This window comes from Pan troglodytes, chromosome 19 (genome assembly GCF_028858775.2).
Source record: "Pan troglodytes isolate AG18354 chromosome 19, NHGRI_mPanTro3-v2.0_pri, whole genome shotgun sequence".
NCBI lineage: Eukaryota > Metazoa > Chordata > Mammalia > Primates > Hominidae > Pan > Pan troglodytes.
The window spans coordinates 70756122-70777932 of record NC_072417.2 but is presented as its reverse complement, the minus strand read 5'-3'; the positions used below and the strand labels follow the sequence as shown (position 1 = coordinate 70777932).

Genomic DNA, 21811 nt, shown 5'->3' with positions numbered 1-21811 from the left:
ATTCTTTCCACAGCGCTACCATTTTGCTCTATCTCTACGCATTCTCTCAGGGGACTTTATGGACTCCGACGTTTTCCTGGGCTTCTGTCTCCCACAGTAGATAACTTGCACCCTGAAGGTTCAGATCCCACCTGTGTTCCATCAATGTTCTTGCAGCACTGGGCAGAGCCACCACATCCTGACTTAAAGAGCAGGTTCCAGGAGGCAGGCACTACTCACTCAGCATCAACATGTAAAGAGTAGGGACACCTCCAGAAGCTCTGAGAGACCTCTGGCACTCCCTTATGGCTTGTCACCACAAATGTAGGGAAGATGGCGTGTCCAAAGATGACTGGCTGCACGTGCTCCTGTTCTAAGGGCACAGGCTGCAGGACTGCTCCTTTCCCCTCTAGGGAGCCTTCCTGGGGAACTGGAGGAAACTAGGGGTGGTTCCTCTTGGATGTTCCAAGCTGACCTCCCTTTCTGTCTCCATGAAACTGTGCCACTCACCTCCATGCTAAGAATGTCACCACTCTCACCCTACTTAACCTTCACCAACCCTAAGAACAAATGGCAGTGATTCACTAGGGCCAAGTGCATTCCCTGTCTGCAGACCAAGGATCTCAAGATCTCAATCCCTTCCTTACCATGTCTCATTTCCCCTCCACCCCAAGAAGTAATCCATATAGACAGGACTGCCACATAGATCTGTATCCCTGAAGGGCTGGCTGTGACCTGCCAAAGGACTCAAGGAGTAGAGGGGCTTGAAGGAGTCTTGCTGGTAGGCCTTAAGAAATAAAAAAAGATCTGCTCTGTTCAAGAATAGTATGAGAAAGACAAGAACAAGGAAGACCTTTAAGACTCCTTCCAATCCTGGCTCCATTTTTGCACTATAATTGGATGATATCAACAGAGACCTCAGTGAGGAAGGCTAGAGCTGAGGGTGGAGACCCAGTTCTGGACTGGGGGAACGGGGAGTGTGAGGGGAGGTGGTGGTGGCTGATGGTGAGAACATGGATCCAAGCCCCTTGGAAACATTGAAAATATGGAGCCCCTTGTCTTCCTGGTCCCCGCACTATCCTTCAGACGGCCGTGCTGTGCCGAGCCGTCAAAGACCCTGTAATATCAACTCAACAATGCATGTACTACAACTACAGCTACGGCTACCAGTACATCTACTACAGTGCATGCATTTAGTTCAGTCCCACAGATACATACAATCTAAGAACAGGCAGGGGAGGTGTGAAATGTTTTACTGGACAACAGGTGTTTTGGAGTTGTAACTAATAAAAAAAATCAAAAACGAAAGTGTACAAAAAAAGACATTTCTTGAGAGTTGGATATGAGTTTGTTTCTTGAACTGTTTCATCTGAACAAGCAAAAACATGCAAACCAGCTGGTACTAACAGGAAGCTGGACACTGAGAGAGGATTAATAGGTGTGGACAAACCTTCCCGCTGAGCGTGCTCAGAAGAGTGTTTGAGAGGAGGTGTGCAGATCCTAGCGTAAGAGAGGCGGGAAAGTATGCCTCAGAGACACTCTCACCGCAGCCCCAACCAAGCAAGAGAAAAGACAACAGAAATATGACTGCTCACACTCACCACCACCATCAGGAGCTCATGTTACTAGATTGGAATAAAGCTGGCAAGTATAAAGTACAGTAAGGGGTCCTGGCTGGGGCCGGGTGGGTGGAGAGAGGTGGGACGGGGAGGTACCAGGGGCTCAGAAGCTCTAAGATTGATACACGGACCCACCCATAATGTCACCCCAAACTAAAATACCCTGAATATCCAAACCACTTCCCTCACCTGTCGGGGGAGGCTTCTGTCAAACTGAATTTAGGTTTGGGTGGGACATGATGGGGCCACTGGAACTGAATGAATACGATCAAAATAAACAAACAAACTCTCGACTGAGCACAAGAAAAGATGACATTTCAAACTACCAGGTGAAGGGAAAAGAAAAGTGACCACTGATAGTGAAGTTATCTAGGAGTCAGCAGGGACCTCACCTGGTGGGGTCCCCTGAGCCCTGCTCACCTCAGGTCCTAGGGGAATTAGGAACAGGTGGGCAGGCTGGCCCAGAGGAGTTGGCTGAGGTGGGCACAGACCTCAAGGCCCCCCCGGACCTCCTACCCTGACACCATAGCCCTGATGGATCCAAGTTGCCACCCTGAGCAAAAATGAAGCTGCCTCCCACCCCACGGCCCTCAGCAAGTGCTTCTCACTTCAGGAAGCTCCCCCTGTAAGTCATAATGGAAGGGAAAAAAAAAAAAAAAAAAACCCAAACGTTGGAGCTAGACAAAAATCAAAGACAAAAAAAGGGCCGTCCATAGGATGATGTCTGATCCCTAAATGAAGCCTGAGAGCCCCTGGGGAGCAGAGGCCACGTTTTCTACTGTTTGGAGTTGCCTGCCAGGTTTAGCATGGTACCAGGTTCAAGGTAGGTACTCAACAGACTCTCCCTGAATGTCTCCCTGTGTCTCCCTATAAGGGAATGCAGTTGAGTTCATGCTGACCTGCAGTAGTTGAGGCTGCAGGAGCATCCTGGGGAGGAGCTGGGGTGAGTAAGGGCTTCAGGAGCTGGAGAAGGTGAAACTAGGCCATCAACACCCAGTGAGCCCTCTGTGGCCTAGACTGATGCACACACCCAAGTGAGTCTTTGTGGTCTTTGAAATTCAGAGCAAAGAGCTTTTGCCACGGAGAGGCCACCCACAGGTAAATAATTGGCCATCCCATCAGGCTTGGCTTCCCGATCATTTTCTAGAGGGAGTGAGGTGACAGTCCCCTTACTGGCAGAATGCGTTAAAAGAAAGAAAGGCAGAGCGCTTCCTTTCCCAAACCTGTAACCCTGTTCCAGGTCCAAAGTGGGGCTGAGGAACTAGGGTAGCCTGGCTACACACAGGCAAGTGTCTTCCTGCCTAGGCAGTGCTCTCACTATGGTGGATACAGTCTAGTCATTGCCCTGGGGCACATCCCAAGCCCCTGACACACCCTGCCCGGCAGCACTGCAGGGTTGCCCTGTAGCTTCTAGGCTGACCCTGCACCCTGTGGGGCGGGGCGGGCACCTTGGAGTTGAGGATTTACTCCTTGCGCTAACCCAGGCTGGTGTGGGCAGGTGGTCTGGGAGCACACTCCTGAATACAGTTCACTAACAGTGCAGCGATGAGCATGGCTGACCTAGAATGGGCTGGGAGAGACTTTGCTCCCGATGGAAATGGCTACAAATCAAACACCATTGATCCCGAAAAAAAAAAAAAAATGTGTGACTGGAGATGACCTTGGGGGTTAGGAGTTAGAGGGATGGGTGGGACTCCCGCCTGGCTCTGGGGTCCATGAGAGGGTAGGGTGGCAGAAGGGGGCACAGGCCGTGGGAGACGGCTCTCAGACTCATAAAGAACCCCATGCTGCCCTTTAAACTTGCCATGAAGTCAAGGAGAACGGGGTGGGGTGGGGAGAGAGGCAGGGTTAATTTTGGGTTAAAGTTTAGTTTCATAATCCAAGTTATAAAAAGAAAGAAACTGAACGGAGAAAACAACAACCAACAACACTCAAAAATCTCAAGAGTTTTCTTTTATCTTTTCCCCAACCCCAGGCACAGGTAGGGCCAAGGCTTGTTTATAATGATACCAAAAAGCACTCAAGTTAAAAAACCAAATGGCACCGGGAGACACGAGGCAGCTGTGTACCCCGCCCCCGGGGCCCGGGGGGACTGAGGGACACTGGCCAGAGGGCAGGTGGGGCCTTTGGACACTGGCTGTGGTGAGCAGAAGCTCAGGAAGGGGGCCCCACTCTCTGGACCTGCCTGCCAGTCTGCCCACTTGCCAGCTCTCTGGCAAACTGACCCTCGGCAACCCCTGAGAACTCCCTAGCCCCCTCCAAACAAAACCCCAATGGGATGATTCGGGGGAGTGGATCCTTTGTAGCTCGAGGCAGTGCCAGTTTGCATGGAACGGATTTTTACTGAAGTTTTCTAATGGGCCTCACTGTGCCAACTTCTCATCACCCAGGGTGTGGGTTCTTGGCATTTGCCCTCTGGGCTTTTAATGCTCTATTTCCTGGTACCCTCACCAGCCCCCCACCCTGCCCAGCCCCACCCTCCTCAGAGCCCTGTGACATCAAACTAGGCGCTTCCCTGGGTGCTCCAGAGCCCTGTCCGTGGGGCGTGGGGGGACAGAGCTGCAAACCATGACCACTCAGTTCAGGGAGCAGGGATGGGGAGGGAGCCCAGGGCACAGCAGAAGCCCTGCTTGCCTGGGAAGGCAGAAAGCATTCTGGGGAGAGGGACAAAAGGGACCCCGGGCACCCTGGACATATCCCAGCTCTGGCCTGACCCCATGGTAATGCTGGGAAAGTGTTCCCATGTCACTTGAGGGGTTCCAGACCTCCAAAAGGTTGGCTTTGGAGACAGAAGGACTGGAGCAACCTCATGGGACAGAAAGCCCAATTCCCTTGGCAGCTGGAGCTGAGGAGTCTGGCTAAGAAGAGTCTGGGAGGCACAGCGGCTCCAGAAACAGCAGCTTCATTCACTGAGGCCCAGGGCTAGTCCCACGGCTGCTTTCAGGGGCTCTGGGGGTTTAGCCAGACCAGCAAGCCCACCTACCAGTGCAGCAGGGGCCCAGGGGACAGCCTAGCACTTCTCTGGCTGGCTCAGGGACCCCAGGAAGGGAGACTGTTGAATTAGCAAAAGCCAAGGAGGGAAATGACCACAGGTACCCGAAGCTAGCTGTCAGGTGACGGGATGGTCAAAGTCAAAAAGAAACTCAGGTTTTTTTTTTTTTTTTCAAGGAGAGAATAATAATCTGCCTTTGGTTTGCAGTCCCATGACTGTGACTGACCCCACTACAAGTGCCCTGGGTGGCCAGGCCTTGCCCACGCCTCCCTGTCCACCCCCTCCCCGGGGCTGTGGTGAGAGTGGTGTTGGACAGATGCAGCCACACAGATCCGACAGGGCCTTGACCTCCCCCTGCACACTGGGGGCATGCCTGGGAGTCGCCTGTCCCATACACCTTCCTACCTGATCCTCTTGCTGCCGCCACCGCCGCTGCTGCCACTGGTCCATAAGCCGCTGCTGGGAAGCCTGGTCAGGAGAGAGAGGAGCCTGAGTCATGGAGGAATCCTTGAAAGGGCCAGGCACAGACCTAGGTCACGGGCCACACAACCCCCGCCCTCCACACAAAGACAGGAGTGGGAAGGGATTTTCACAGGGCAGCTTTTGAGAGGGACACAGAGTAGTGGCTGTCAGGCTTCCGGAAGGCACAACATCTTTAGGTGCGTTTGATTCTCACCCATTTGTCACCCCAGAAGCTGGTTCTAGAAGGCCCACAACAATAATTCAAGAATTGTAGGAGGAATTTTTTTCTTGAGAAGCAGGGTTGAGCTCCCTGTTGGCCCTGCATCGACACAGTGGCTCCCCTGGGGTTGTCTTGAGTAGAACTGAGCATGGCTGGGCTGGCCCACTGCTCCTGGCAGAGATCATGGCGGAGTGGTCAGCCCCGTGCCACAGGCAGGAGGCACTTGGGACGGCCTCTTGACAGAGCAGGCACCTTGGCCGGGAGCTGGCTTAATTCCAGCTGTTCTCCAAAGGCTCTGCAGGTTAGCATGGCCTTTTTGACTCCAGACTTTTGTCAAAACATCAAGTCAGCAGCATCACAGCCCCAGGCCCGAGGGTGAAGCATTGGGGGGTCCCAGGTGATTGCATACACATGGAGCCAGATAGGGAAGGGAGTGCGGGGCTGCAGGGGTCTATGTGGGGTGAGCCCTGTGGCTTTATTTGATCTCTCAGTGTTTCAACCTCCTGAGGCAATTGTGGGAATTTAGATGTGGTTCTTCGGTCTGAGCCCCACGGTCTAGATGAAGCTGGCACTGGAGGGTCTCCTAGGGGTCCCTGGATTTCTTCTTGATCAAGGCTTATGCTATCTAAAAATGCACCGGGCAGCAAGGATGTCCCAGCAACGGGAATAATAGTCAGGAGGCCAAGGTAACCTCTTGTAGCTGCAGAATCCAGATGAAGTATGCCAAGTTCCCTACCCTGGGCTTCTCTCAGCCACCAGCACGTGCACGCACAGCCTCGTGCTGGGACATACACAGATACACTCCCATACATATAAAGACAAACATCCTCTGCCATCCAGGCAGATGCTTGGAGGCCTGACCCCAAGACCCATTTCCAATCACTGTGGTTTTAAATGATGTGCCAGAAGCCAGCCGCAAACTCAATAAACAGCCCCCAACAGGGCTGCTCAACTTTAGCTACTGAGCCTTTTAAACAAGGAATTTCTACAGGATGAGAGGAAGACATGCACCGTCAAGGGCAGGGAGCAGAGGAGGGAAGAAAGCAGAGACAAAGCTCCCCCAAACAGAGCGAACTAGAAGCCCACTAAACACTAAGACTATTGTCCTAGCTACACGGTACTACGGAAGGGAAAGAAGTTCAAAGGGGAACATGCTACTCTAAAAAGGTCAGGCTAAGCTACTTAAAATGTCAATGAAAAGAGACATACTTGCATTTAAATATGGTAATAGGGCTGTTGAAGGGGGAAAAAGAAAGATCCAGGTGAAATAAATGTATGGTTGTCCCTGGCTGCAGGTCTCCAAGCTCCCATGGAGACCATGCATGGTGACTGGAGGCCCTCCCTTCCCCAGAAGGCAGCAATGAACCGAGAGGGAGACCAAGGAAGGGACCCCCAACCAAGTCCTCTCCCCATTTCTTCCAGGCGGCATCTAGATTTCTGAAGATGAGGGTCTTGGCAGAAATTGCTGAAGAAACATAAGGAAGAAGTCAAGTTATTTCTCTCTGTCCCAACCCCCAGGACACCCAGGCTTCTGCTGCTGTTAAGAGCAAGGCCCAGGGGATGCTGGAGGGAGAGAGTGCAGGTGAGTCATTCCTTTGCACTCCTTACCATGCGCTGAAAACAGCAGGTTTCCTTGGAAGCACGGAAAGACTTGGGGGAGGGGGAAAGAGGAACGAAGTCGGGGAGGTGAGTGTAGTCAATAAAGACTTGTTAACAAAAGGTCCATTTTCTGGAATTGAGTGAATTTTGGACAAAAAGTCTGAAAGAGGAAGAAAAAAAAAACTTATCCAAGAAAGGAAATCCATTATCCTTAATCTCAAATAAAGGCTCCTGCTGGAGGTGGAGCATCAGACACTGCTGAGGGCTGGAATTCCATCTCCACCCTGGAGAGGGAGGGTGTGAGAAGAGGGGCCGAAGGAGCAGGGCTGCCCGATCTGTCCCTCACACAGCACAGGCAGCAGCTCCATAGTCGCCGCCCCACTGCCTCTGTGCCCTACATCTGAAACACCAGGGCCTTGCCAAAACCTGGCCTAGCCCCTTGGGAGCCTCCTGGTGGGGAAGGGATGGAGCTTGCACCAGCATCCTGCACAGCCGTCCTCCTGGCCCCCTTCTGCTGCTCCTCGCCATCCCCCTCCTGTTCCATTAGGCCATCCAGCCTCACCAGTCACCCCTCACCCGCCAAATACATTTTCCATATGACCTGGCAGACAGGCCCCTGATACTGAGTTCCCAGGGCCAGGCCTCTTCTTGGTGGCTGGGCTTGCGGGAGATGGGCAAGCACAGATACAAGGGGTGTGTGTGTTGGGTGTGTATGTGTTAAGTGTATGTGTGTTGGGTACGTGTTAAGTGTATGTGTGTCAGGTGTATGTGTGTAATGTGTGTTTGTTGGGTGTATGTGTGTTGGGTGTATGTGGATGTGTGTGTTGAGTGTATGTATTGGATGTGTGTATGTGTGTGTGTTGAATGTGTTGTGTACATGTGTTGGGTGTATGGATGTGTGTGTTGAGTACGTGTGTGTTATGTGTTGTGTATATGTGTTGGGTGTATGTGGATGTGTGTTGAGTGTATGTATGTGTTGTGTGTGTTGTGGTTGTTGAGTGTATGTATTGTGTACCTGTGTTGGGTGTATGTGGATGTGTGTGTTGAGTGTATGTATGTATTGGGTGTGTGTGTTGTATATTGAGTGTATGTATTGTGTACATGTGTTGGGTATATGTAGATGTGTGTGTTGAGTACATGTGTGTTGTGCATGTGTTGGGTGGACTAGGGGCACCCCAGCTGGGGCTGCCAGAGGCCAAAGAAACATCCTGGTGGCCTGAGCCTAAGGCTGTGGTGACGGAGGGCACAGGCTGTCTCCAGGACAGGCCCTTCGCAGGACACAGGAGGGGCCTGAGGACCAGGAGGCCCCTGGTGGAAACAACTCTCTGGGGCTGGACCTGGGAGGGCTGGGAAATGCAGGGGAGAGACGCCTGGCAGAGTGGCCTCGTGGCACTGTCTTCAGCATTTTTCCCCAGGCCCTGAGGAGGCAGGGGTCATCTGGGGCAGGCTACTTCCTTGGGAAAGCAGGGGCTGGGTTATCAAGGAGGGGACTGCCTTAGCAGAGAGTGCTTGGGGGAAGACTGCAGGGAACCAGGCAGGTGGTCTGGCAGGGCTCAAGGCTTCTTCATAGGGCCTCGGGCCAAGCAAAGCTGCGGCAGAGCTCCTTGGTCCATGGGTGCCCACAGATGCCCAGCACCCCACTGCCCAGAGTGGGAAATGATCACCCCTCCACTGCTGGAAATGTGGTGGGGGGGTCCCTCCTCAACATAGCTTCCCCGGCCAATGTGTGAAGGGGCCACCAGACTCCCCCTCCTGAGGCAGGGCAGCACAGCAAACAGCAGAGCACGCAGACCTGGAGCCTGTCTGGGTTCGATGCCTGGCTCAGCCACTTACTAGCTGTGTGACTTTGGGCAAGGTGCTTATGCTCTCTTTGCCTTGATGTCCCCAACTGTAAAGGAGATGACCATTTTAGTGCAGGATTAATATATGCAAAGTGCTTAGATGAATGCCTGGCAGTGAGTTAGCTTAATTAGTGAGAGCTAGGCCAGGCGCGGTGGCTCATGCCTGTAACCCCAACACTTTGGGAGGCCAAGGTGGGCGGATAACTTGAGGTCAGGAGTTCAAGACCAGCCCGGCCAACATGGGAAAACCCTGTCACTACACACACACACACACACACACACACACACACACACACACACACACAAATTAGCCAGGCATGGTGGTGCATAGCCAGGCATGGTGGTGCATGCTTGTAATCCCAGCTTCTTGGGAGGCTGAGGCAGGAGAATCACTTGAACCTGGGAGGTGGAGGTTGCAGTGAGCTGAGACTGCACCACTGCACTCCAGCCTGGGTGAGAGAGCAAGACTCTGTCTCAAACAAACAAACAAACAAACACTCTTTGGCCAGGTGCAGTGGCTCATGCCTGTAATCCTAGCACTCTGGGAGGCTGAGGCGGGAGGATCACCTGAGGTCGGGAGTTCAAGACCAGCCTGGCCAACATAGTGAAACCCTGTCTCTACTAAAAATACAAAAATTAGCTGGGTGTGGTGGCGCATGTCTGTTCCAGCTACTTGGGAGGCGGAGGCACGAGAATTGCTTGAACCTGGGAGGCAGAGGTTGCAGTGAGCCAAGATCGCATCACTGCACTCCAGCCTAGGCGACAGAGCGAGACTCTGTCTCGAAGAAAAAAAAAAAGAAAGAAAAAGTTGGTGACAGCTGCCATTGTGATGAGGCCTACCAGGTCTCTGTCCAGGCATCAGCCCTGTCTTCAAGACAGGACTCTTCACCAGGCAGGGGTGTTCCACTGTCTCCAAGGTAGGAGCCATGGTCAGCTGGTAGTAAGCACACAGGGGGCCTGAATTTCTTTCTTTTTCCTTTACTTTTTTTTTTTTGAGACAGAGTCTCACTCTGATGTTCAGGCTGGAGTGCAGTGGTGCAATCGTGGCTTGCCGCAACCTCCGCCTCCAGGGTTCAAGCAATTCTCATGTCACAGCCTCCCGAGTAGCTGGGATGACAGGTGTGTGCCACCACTCCTGGCTATTTTTTTTTTTTTTTTTTTTTGTATTTTTAGTAGAGTCGAGGTTTCACCATGTTGGCCAGGCTGGTCTTGAACTCCTGACCTCAGGTGATCTGCCCACCTTGGCCTCTCAAAATGCTGGGATTACAGGTGTGAGCCACCGTGCCTGGCCTGAATTTCTTATTGATTACAGTGGTCTGGTATCCTTCATAATACCCCAACTTCATAGCATCATTTTAGTGGAGTTAACATAGCTCAAAATTAGAATACACATTCTGTTTAGCTCTAACAATGACAAGTGGGCCAAGGGGTCAGGCATGACCCTAGTGGCTTAATACCTATCATATGTTAGTAAATCCAGCAGAAAAGAGAAAATCATTTTGCTGATCAAATCTCAGAGGGCCTGAGAGCTATAGGTTGACCACCTGGAACTTAGGTACTAGGAATGTGTTATGCTCCTCCTGTTTGAGAACCTTATATTCAAAACGAGGATGTCTGGCTAAAAAAGAAAGAAGCACTAATGGTGGAATTCCAGGCATGAACAGGGGCCACGGCTTGTAGGAAACGTCTTGTTTAATGGGAGTCAGACTCGAAGACCCATTCTTGCTAGAATGGAGTTCCTCTGCCCTTCGAGTGGGATAACAGAAGAATCACCCCCTTGGCCTCAAAGCCCAGCCTTCAGCCCTGGCTGTCCCTGCTTTGCTGTGCAATTGGACACGACACTTCACTTCTTTGGGCCCTATGTAACTTTTCTCTGTTGCATGGAGGTTGGGCAAGATGACCTCTAACGTCCCTTCATCTCAGACCCTGCTTGAGCTTGTCTGCGGGGAGGAGGATGATAAACCCAAGTCCTCTGAGGTTGGTGCTAACACGGCTCTGGGGTTAGTGACTCATCTAAGTGAAAGATGTCACCAACCTGCTGACAGTGGATGAGACACTTTGCTGGACTTTTTGGAGTTGTGATGATCTAGTGCAAATTAGAAGTCAATGGTGCTTTTGGGTTTTGGGGACTTTGAGGATGATATGATACCACACTTACTTTTTATTGCTTTTCTGGCACTTACCAGCTTCTTCCTTACCTAAGCACAGTTATTTTTGTGTGCATATCTTATTTCTCTTGCTGGGTGACAAACTCTTCTAGGGCAGGGACTCAGTCACATGTCCCACTTAGGACCTAGCCCAGAGTCTTCCCCACAGAAGACTGTCAATGAGCATCAGTTGATGATGGTCAGGATGCTCTGATGCAGTGGATGAGGGTATGGGCTGGGAGTCACTGCTCTGGGTAAACTGCAGCTGAAAGGCAGCACTGCCTACAAGAAGTAGCCTCCCTAGTCCCACGATCCTCCACCCCAGTGGGGGCACATTCAACGCCCCTGGAGGGGTCCAGGGGCATGATTCAACCAGCAGATGGGACACAGCTATGGCAAATGGGAGTGCCCTGCTCTGTATGGGTGCTGATTCTCAACCCTGGTTGCTCACTGGACCCACCTGGGAAGCTTTAACAAATGCTGATTTTTGGGTCCCACCCCTGCGATTCTGATTACTTGGTCTGCAGAGCAGCCTTGGCACTGGGACCTTTAAAAGCTTCCCAGGGCCAGGTGTAGTGTCTCATGCCTTTGGGAGACTGAGGCGGGAGGACTACCTGAGGTCAGGAGTTCAAGACCAGCCTGGCCAACCTGGTGAAACCCTGTCTCTACTAAAAATAAAAAAAAAAAGCTAGCCAGGCGTGGTGGTGGGCACCTTTAATCCCAGCTGCTCGGGAGACTGAGGCATGACTATCACTTGAACCCAGGAGGCAGAGGTTGCAGTGAGCCAACATTGCACCACTGGACTCCAGCCTGGGTGACAGAGCCAGATTCTGTCTCAAAAAAAACAAAAAACAAAAAACAAAAACACTTCCCAGATGACCCCAGTGTACAGCCCAAGGCTGTAAAAAGTAAATTTGTGGCACACATCTTCAGTCTGCCAGCCCCTCCACTTTGCAGAAGCAAAGGGGCTCCTGAGAATACAGGGGGCTAACTCTTGTGGCCTGACCCTGTGAGAGCCAATGCGATGTCTCCACTTGGTGCAGTGGTCTCAGTCCAGCCTGGAGGAGCCTTAACCCTGTCCCCAACCCTGCCCACAGAATCGGGTGGGACCCGGGTCTCTGTGTCTTTTAAAGGCCTTCCGGAGGATTCTGATGCACAGTGTAGGCAGAGAACGCTTGATTTAGAGGAAGCTTTGGGGTCTTTGTTTTTAGTTACCACTGAAAGGGTATTGCCCTCTGTCCCATGGGCTGGGGAGTATTACGTCATGAACCCTTTTCTTTGCCTCCTCTCCCCTTCTTGGTCTGAGAAGACACTGGTCTGGGAGTGGACTGCCTGGGGTATGGTTCTGGCCCAGTTGCCACTTATTTCGGTGACCTTGGATGAGTCAGCGGCCCCTCTGTGCCTCTCTCAAAGGAGGAGATGAGAGAATTCTGAGGCTCCTTCTGGCTTGAATAGGTGTGATTAAGGGGAATCTTTATAAAAGACTCTTTTGTAATATGCATCACCGGCCCCGAATGGTCCATTATGAAACAATTTTTCCTATGTTGTGCTTACTTAAAGCACTCTCCACCCCCTTCCCCAGCATGCTTGCATCTCCCCAGCAGCAATTTCTATAGATGGTTCAAACATTCTTGGCTAAACCCAATGTTGCTTCACCAAATCCAAACACTAAAAAATAAGCAAGCAAAAGAAGAAACTGTCACCCAGAATGTAGGAAACATGTCCTACGAGAGTTTGGAAACACCGCCATCTGTCATCCTGGCTGGCCCAGGATGCTCCCACCTCCCGGGCAGACCAGCCTGATGCGACAGGGCTGGTTCTTTTCAAGGAAATCCACAGCCCTGACTTCTGTGCAGAGAAAGACAGTGGCTGGAGGCTGCAAAGGGGAGAGAGTGGAAAAAAGGTGGATGGCACATGTTTGGAGTGGGAGGACCAAGGGACTCACATCAGAACAGGGGGTGCAAAGAGGAGGAACAATTGATAACCAAAGGGACACACTTACATGATCAGATTGTCACATTTTGATTTGAAGGAAGATGTATTTCCATTTGAAAAAAAAAAAAAAACTTACCCTGGCGTCCTTGGCATTTAAAATAGGAATCTGTTTTAAACACATATTTTTTGGGAGAAAGCCTGACATTCCCAAGGGTACCAACACATCACTCCCATGGGGACCCCCAGACAGAGAAGGTTGCGGCTGCTGGTTGGGGAAGGGGGTGCTGGGGAGTGAGTGTATGGCCTCGGGGGGCAATGCCTCGCCCTCAGCTGCAGCTGGGAAAATGACAGGCACGTGGAACCTGTCATCTGTCCCTCCGGAGAGGGGCCAAATGTGAAGGCCAGGCCTGTCTGCTGGGAAGGGTGAGAGGTTGGCGGCTCAGGTTGGTCCTGTTGCCTAAAGGAGAGAGGTCCTGCAGTCAAGAGCCCTAAGGGTGTTAGTTCCTAAAACACAGGGATGGCACAAAAGTGCCCCAGATAATTTTTAATACAACTGCTGTTTAGCTTAATTTAAAAAAAGATATGTATGTAACTCTTCAGACTGATAGGACTAAAAGGAAGGTGCATCGCAATGTCAAACCTTTGTTGAGGTTTCAGAAAGTGTTTCTGTCAGGACACCTCTGACTGGATGAATGGCTTTGTGGAAGCATAAAATAGAAGTTAGGCAGCACCCCTGGGAAGCAACAGAGAAATCCTCAGAAGAGGCAAGTGCGGAACCAGGGGGCCCAGCCAGGAGCGGAAGGTGTGTGTCTGTCCACAGGTTCCCTGCAACTGGGAAGCACTCAGGAAACACAGCGGAGCACCGGTCCCACCCCACTGACCCAGCAGAGAGGACCAGGAGTAGGGAGAGACCTCTCCCTGCCTGCCCACAGTGGGGCCCTTCGCAACACTGGATCTTGTTTTTGGCAAACAGATTCTGCGGCTTGAGAATAGGCTTTGGTCTCAACCTCAACCTGTCTCCACAACAGAACGTGGTGTCTTGGGCTGCGGAGGGAGAGCTCACGCCCTCCTCCAGTCTCTCTGAGAGGGGGCATTTTCATCCCACTCGTAGGGGGTGCTCCAGGCCCACAGCTGAATTCCACGGAAATTCCTCCTGCATCCCCTCTTCCAGTAGGGTACCTTTTCAACCTGGGCTGCACCCAGAAATCCCCTGTGGAGCTTGAAAAATACAACCTGGGCCCTACCTCCTGAGATTCTGATATAATCTGTCTGAGGTGCAACCAGGGCAACAGAAACTGCCAAAGCTCTCCTGGGAATTCCAACTTGCAGCTGGAGCTCAGAACACTGCAGTAGGTAGTTTGTGTCCTGCGACTCTCTCAGGGGGCAGGAAGCAGAAAGCTCTATTTGGGGACTTTGGCCCAGTAGCCTTCTCCCTGGGCCCATTCTACTGCTGAATCACTGAATCCCTCCCCAAAGAGGGCTGGGGCCTAGCATTCAGTACCTGCATGCAGTCACCCAGAACTTCTGCAGTGAGCTGCAGCAGAACTGATAACTCAAGACCCATTCTCAGCCCTGTGCCCTCCCAGTAAATACTGAGTGCTTGCTACAGGCCAAGCTCGGTTCTAAGCACTGGAATCATAGCAGTGAACAACATACAGTCTCTGCCCTCATGGAGCTTAGAGTTGCTAGTTGTGGACAGCAAAGGGGCTCTATTTATGGGACTGGGGTCCCAGGACAGGCTGCACACAGATCAACTGCCCAAGGAGAGACAACTGGCTAATGGTAAGCTGGGCCTGGGCTAAAGGAGGCCGTGGCTCACTCTTCCAGGAAGAAGGTGGGGGACCTGTGCTTTGGACCCCTCTAGCTTGGAACCAGGCATTGGCTGTGTCTGCTCTAGGGTCTTCTAGCTGAGCTCAAGGACCTGGGCGTGGCTACACCAAATGCCACTTGAAGGCAGAGAGAGCACTCAGAAGACTCAGTCCTCAGAGATGGGAGTGTAGGAGTGGCCATTCCAATGAATCCTTTTCTCCAAGATCAAGTGGCAAGAGAGAAAGAAAATGGAGGTATTGCCATAGCTATGATCTTGACCTACCCCGAAAAGGTCTCACCACTTTGATTCAATTCAGTTAAAAAAAAATACTGAGCTGGTCCCTGGACACATGACCAAGACACAGGTAATTCTTTCTAGTTACTACCCATTGAGGTGGAGGCAGGGGACAGATCCTTGACTTCAGAGGCCCTGGAGAGTTCCAGCCTCAGGCATCATTGGCCTGACCATCCAGGGCCTTGGGGATGATGTGCATTTTGCTGCAGTGCTGGCCAGACAGCTAGCATCAAGAATGGCTGACACATTACAAGGGCTCCGACGCCAGCCCCCAGCCCTACAAGGACACTTGGTTCAGCGTCACTCTCTGGCCAGCAGGACTTCAAGGGAGAGAATGTCCACATGGAGTTCATTCCGAAGCCAGCCCTTGCTACCCTGTGCCAGCAGCCTGTGGCTCCTCAATAGGCCAGGGACACCCACTTCCCCACAGAACAAACATCTATCTGCCTATCTTTCTGAGACCCAGACTGAGACCTTCAAAGTGAAGGGATTCTAGCTTCAAAAGAGGCATCAACAAACTATCTTGAGAGTTTTTCTTTCCAATCACACCCTCCTCTTCCCTAACTTCTCATAACAATGGCAATTTCTGCTTTTGAGCCACTCTCTCATCTACCACCAATGGGTGTCAGGACAAACTACGAATGTTCTGACCATTGATCCTTCCAGAGTTCCCTGTTCCGATGCTTCTTACACTTCTCCCTGTACCCAAAACTTCAGACACCCAACTGCCAGAAGAGTCACAGTTTTGCTTCCTTCCAACAGGGTCTCTTGCTGAGCCCCTGAAATCTTACACTCTCTCTGGGTTCCCTCTCCATGCCTGCTTTCTCCCCAGCTTCACGTCACGTGGGCTTTTTCAATGAATCCGCCACAGCAGGATCCTAGACCCCAGTCCAGTGGCCCTCACCTCTGCCAACCAGGACAGCAAACGCTCAAGTCTTGAGCGCTCCGACTTTTTTTGCTGAAAAACTCCAGGTTTCCTACTTTGGCCCCATCACTAGCTCAGTGATTAGATGAACATCTGTGATCTTAAATTCCCTCCCTTACATGCTCCACCACTTTTGTCTCCTGAGTGACGTTGTTTCAGATGTTGAAGGGCAGACACCACCAACCCTTTTACTGGTAGACTGTGGAGCAGTCAGGGAGTCTCAGGGGAGAGCCCAGCATGGTGGGGAGGCACTTTGGCTCAGGGCAGCAGCCATTTACCAGCTAGTACAGAAATACCTAAAAATGTCAACAGCCAGTAGTTTATACCACTACACTCTAGCCCTTGTTGAAAAGGTGGATGGGAGGACGGCCTTCTCTATTCCTTACTTTCCTCACCTGTAAAATGGAAGAGCTTGGCTTTGATGATGAGAAAATAGTCATTACACTAATGATAACACAACAGCAGCCACCATCTGAGCACTTTTCATGGCCACAGAGCGTCCCTGCATCATCTCAGTGAGTCCTTGCTATAACACCACAAGAAAGACATTACTATTCCCATTTAATAGATGAAGAATTCTAGGTCCAGAGAGGTTAAAGAAAATAGTACACAACGGTGGTTAAAATCCCATCTCCCACATTTACTAGTTGTCGGACCCAAGACAAGTTACTTAACTTCCCTCTCTGCCTCCTTTTCCTCCTCTGTAAAACCCAGTTAATGATACCTCCTCCTAGGGCTGCAGTGAAGATCAGTGATTCAGTGAGATGATGGCGTTGGGCGCTCAGCACGGTTATCTGTTGCTTGGTAAGTGGAATACTAACATTTATTTCTATTTTTATTATTATTGCCCAAGGTAATAACTGTAGCGGAGCTGAGAAATCCCTTTGGTGCCTTCCTATTCTAAAATCCTATTAATTTACATGGCATTTCGCATCCAAAGGGCTTCAATAGGTAACATTGATAATTCGCTTGTGAGTGATGGGGTATGTTTTATCTGAAGTGCGAGCTTAACTCTGGCGGGTTAATCTGACAGCAGGAGGCAAGGGCTTGTGGAGGGCCAGGGATAAGCAGCTGGGGTGGCCATCGCCCTGTGAGGTGGTCACCACAGGCATGAATGTGGAGCCTGGAGCCCCAGTGCTTGTGCTGGTCAGCTGGACTGATGGTTCCCAGTGCCCTCCTGCCCTGATGTGCTGCCCTTGAAACAGGGTCTTGCCCAGCTCCCCCCACCTCCTCTAGGAGGGGCTGGACCAGAGGAACCTTCCTGGGTCCTTCCACCAGAGTGGAATCCTGTTTGCTGCTCTGTTCCCAACAAGCAGGCAGGGGCCCACCTCTCATTCACCACTGTGTCCCCCGCATCTAGGGCAGGGCCTGCGACATAGTGCTTGGTGACTATACGCTAAACACCTAAAGGAAGGATGGAGAGATGGATGGGTGGAGGAGGCAGGATAGACACAGGGGGATGGGGAGAGGTGCTCCTGGCCTTACCTGAATCCTAGCACCTTCAAAGCTGGTCCTAGGTTTCAGGAGAAAGCCTGTAGAATCCCTAAGCAGGTACCACTAAGGGAACTGTGGGGCTGGCCTCAGACCTTTCCCTGCAAAACCAGGCATGCCCTGGGGGCAGCCAAGCATCTGCTCAGACTCAGGGTGGGGCAGCAGGACCTCAGTGGAAGGAACAGGAGGCTACACTTGCCTCTCCCTTTCCCACCTCAAAGGCAGCCAGCCCTGGCCAGCTGGCATCCAGAGCCCACTGGGGCTGCACAGCCATATGCATAAAGGCCCCAGTCGGGGAACAGCCTCCTATGGCACAGGTGGGGTCAGCATCCCTGGCTCACAAAGCATGTGTCCGGGATTCCCTGGGTTTGAGAAGAGTGGCACTGGCTTCCCAATGCCAAAACCTGTTGTCCAGCTGTCTCAGCCCAAGTACTAGGACAGTCTCTGTCCAGATGGGGAATCCATGGAGGCAGGAATGTGAGGGAGGGAAGACACATCATGCGTTTGGGCCTCCTGCTGGCCCTCTAGGTGGAATACCCTCCCTCATCATCTGCCTGGTGAACGTCTGTGCGTGCTCCAAAACTCGGCTCGGATGTTGCCCGCTATGGTCTGAATGTTTATGTCCCTGCCAAAATTTATATGTTGACATCCTCACTCTCAAGGTGATGATATTAGGAGGTGGGGCCTTTGGAAGGTGATTAGGTCATGAGGGTGGAGTCCTCACGATTGGGATTAGTGCCCTTATAAAAGAGACCCCAGAGAGCTGGCCACCTCTTTGACCATGAAAGGACAGAGCAAGAAAATGGCAGTCTACGAACCAGGAAGTGGTCCTCACCAGATGTCCAATCTGCTGGTACCTTGATCTTAGACTTCCCAGCCTCCAGAACTGTGAGAAATATAACTTTATGTTTTCTTTTTTTGAGACAGTGTCTCATTCTGTCACCCAGGCTGGAATGCAGTGGCACAATCACAGCTTACTATAACCCTGAACTTCTCGGGTCAAGTGATCCTTCCGCCTCAGCCTCCCAAGTAGCTGGGATTTCAGGTGTGTGCCCCATGCCTGGCTAATTTTTTAAATATTTTGTTGAGACAGAGTCTCACTATGTTGCCCAGGCTGGTCTCAAACTCCTGGCCTCAAGAAATTCTCCCACCTTGGCCTCCCAATGTGTTGGGATCACAGGAGTGAGCCACTGTGCCTTGCCAATTTATGTTTTTTATAAGCAACTCACTCTATGGTGTTCTATTACGGTCACCAGAATGGACTAAGTTTTCACCCCTTCCTGAAGGCTGTCCAGCAGAGTCAATGGCTCCCTCTGTACCCTGTGCAGCTGCTCCAATCACTCAGGAACACATCTGGCCGCACGTGGGATGCTCCTTCAGGCTCTGAATTCCTTGCACCCTTGCTCAGCAACTTGTGCCCCAGGAGGCCCTGTCTCGGGTCGGGTGCTGATGACCATTTCCAGCTCTCTGCAGAGAATGTGCCTTTGCCCCAATTGAAGTGACAGAGAGCAGAGGCAGTGACCCAGCTGGCTGGGGTCTCTCAGGGGCAGGGGATTCAAGCTGACCTGGGCTCTGCAAAAAAGTCTCTGTGCAGGATTTCTTTCAGCCTGGAGAGGAGAGGGTGCGGGACACATCTTTGCCTTCTGCTTTGTCCTTGGCTGCCAGAAGGCACCAGCTACCCGAACCTCAGGCCTGGCACTGCTCTTTGCCTAGAATTTCACATGCTGAGTAATTTTCTGTTTTTCGTTGTTGCTTTGTTTTTTAAGTTGCAGCCTTTCACTTGTTTTTGCTGATGGAAATGAAAACTGAAGGGCTTGAAGAAAGGTGATTAAGTTCCTGCTAGCAGACTTAATGGGGACTTTGTAAGTCTGGTGGTACAGGGACCTAAGCAGGTGGGGAGTGGAGGAAAATGAGATCTGGTGGGCACGGGGCCTCAGTCCACAGAGGACGAGGTGTGGGGTCACCTGCAGCCTCCCTCACTGTAGCTGCTGCCATCCTGCCATAGCTGGCGGGGCCCTCTGCTCCTTGGGCCGGGCTGCCTTCCTTGGTCATGACACTAACCTTTTCTAAAGCACTAGATCATTCCCGGTCCGACTAACCCTCTCAACAACCTGTGAGGAAGGATCAATAGCCCTATTTGACAGATGGGGAAACCGAGGCCTAGAGATGGCCTTATTTTCCTGGCAAGCTAAGGGCAAGAACTCAGTATCCTGGCTTCCTGCCTGAGGACACGGGGCTCTGGGCTTTGCCATGGGGAGCTGAGCGCTCACTTAGTCACATTTCCGTTTATTTATGCAGAGGAGCTTCAAGAGGCACAGAAAGCTGATCGAAAGTGAAACCCACAATTCTCGTCAATTCAGATTGCTCCAATTCATTTCTGCAAACGTTTATTAAGTGCCTATTAGGCACCGTGCTCTGCTTTCATCTGGGAATAGAGTCAACTCCTGATTTTCCACGCCGAGGGAGGAACGTGGCAACATATCCACAGCCCCGACGAGCCTCGTGCCGCGGTCGGTCTGGGTTTGGGGTGTGCCACTGAATTTTACTTCTCTGTCTTCTTTTAAAGCAGCAGACATGCTTTCCTGTCTAAGCTTGCCTTTAATATTCAAATGAGAGGATAAGCCCCAAGTATACACAGGGCCAGGTGGCGCAGGAGTGGGCTGGCCATGAGGGAGCTCGCTTGTGATTTGAAATCTGGCTGTGGATCTAATCTGGGAAGGGGTAATCCCCAGAGACGAGGCTCAAGGGCTGAAGGGATGTTCAGATTAGAGGGCTGGTGATGAGACAGATGTGTGGGGGCTGCTGTGTCAGGAGGGCTTTTCTTGACAGGGAGCATTTCTGTTTACAGTGCAGCAGCATCTAGCTGGGGTCCCTGGACGCACGAGTCCATGCTTATGGCAGCCTACCTGGGAAACCGACTAGCCTGTCTTGATATTTCAAGATCTGTGTCCCTACTAGCAAGAAACCAGCCATTGCTCACTGGTTGGGCTCCATTCTGGAAGCCAACCAGAAGCACTGCACCAGGCAGAGCCTGAGGGCCTGTCAGGGGTCCTAGTGAGGGCATTTCTGGGGCAGGAGATGAGGAAACAGCCCCTTAAAAACTGAAGCAGGAGGAAAGAGGGAGTTTCAACTTACAGGAAAATGAGGGGCTGTCCAGGCAAGCCTGGAATCACCTCCGCAGACAAGATTACAGAGCCTGGGGAGGGGAACTCTGTGCTCTCACTGAACTAGGCCAGAAAGAGCAGGACACAGGAGACGCCAAGGCAGGAAGCAGCTCCCTGAGCGCACCCCGGGGTCTCGCCTCTCCTGAGTGGGGACTGACCACAGAGGTCTCTGCCACTTGGGTGGGCTAGAGGAGGGGGTGGATGGAAGGGCTCTGAAGTTGCTCCCCTCGGTGGCCCAGGTTACCACTCCCAGCCAGGGTCCTAGGCCTTGAGCATGGCAGCTGCAGCATTTTTGAATGTTTTGCAAAATGTCAATGACCAGACAGATCTGGCAGGTGAGTGACAGCAGGTTCAGGATGCAGCCTCTTGCCTATGGCCAAGGCTTCTCTCTCGGTCACCTTGCTAACGCCAGCTCCTCCACCTCCTGAGAACTTGGACCCCTTCACTCTGATTTCCACATCCAAGCCCTACCCCTCAGGCTAAGACGGACCACAAGCCTCTGCCTTTGCTCAAAGACCTGATGACTTGACTGAAGCTTACCTTGCAAGCAGCCCTACAGACAATGGACTACAGCGGCTTCCCTCCAGAGGAACAGGATATCCCTGAGCTAGCATATCCCTCTCCTCAGACACCAACCCTCCCCACTCCCCCGCGTATCTTTTAGAGTGATGGAAAATCACCTGGCATCGAAGAACCATCATTGGACAGGAATATAGAAGGCAAGCTACATGGCAGACAGGCCGTGAGTGCTTCCTGGTACAGCAATCGGCCACATCGCTAATCACAGCCGTCCTTTCTGCTGAGCTAGGACTTGGCCTCAACATCATTCTGAAGCCAGTGCTCCAGGAAGCCAGTGCTCATCAGTCAGCAACAGGACCCGAGAGCAAACCTGTTTTCCGTTGCTGAAGAGGTAGGAGCACAAACTGGCACTTTTATAACCAGAGTTCAAGCTCAGCAGGCTGGGGAAGGGTCTCCCTGCCTGGGGAGCTGTGCTGTCCCTGCCGTTTGCACACAGTATCCTGGGAGGGAGGTTTGAGCACCAAGCCATGACATGTTAGCTTGGCCTCCTGGCCACCCCGAGTGCTCTGTGGCTGAGGCTACTGTTGGTTGCCAAAATATTGGCCCAGAGGCCTTTTGGCGGTTAGGGCCATAGAACTGCATAGAACTGCAGGGCTCAAAGAACCACCAGCCAGCCCCAGGCAGGGAGAGACGGATGGAGCCAAGAGAGGATGAGGTGGAGAGGAGATGGGGTGCAGAGAGAAGGGACAATCCTCCAGACTCACCCTCACGGCCTCCCACTTCTCCAATCCCCTCTGACTCACTATGGAAGTTC

General features: G+C 52.0%; 1 protein-coding gene across 18 annotated transcripts in view; it reads right to left on the bottom strand.

Moving 5' to 3' along the window:
* The window catches only part of MSI2 (musashi RNA binding protein 2), a 428220-nt gene that overhangs the window by 27545 nt on the left and 378864 nt on the right, over positions 1 to 21811 (bottom strand). For 10 of the 18 annotated variants that reach the window (XR_010153023.1, XM_063799024.1, XM_063799023.1 and 7 more), the window contains one exon: positions 4996 to 5058. Coding sequence is in view for 15 of the 18 variants with exons in the window: in XM_063799024.1 (XP_063655094.1) it covers positions 4996 to 5058 (63 nt within the window). In the remaining 3 variants the exon portion in view is untranslated. Of the gene's footprint in view, positions 1 to 1429; positions 1480 to 4995; positions 5059 to 6481; positions 6506 to 21811 lie in introns of all 18 variants that reach the window. The other 8 variants (XM_063799022.1, XM_016932615.4, XM_016932617.4 and 5 more) reach the window with 3 other exon arrangements.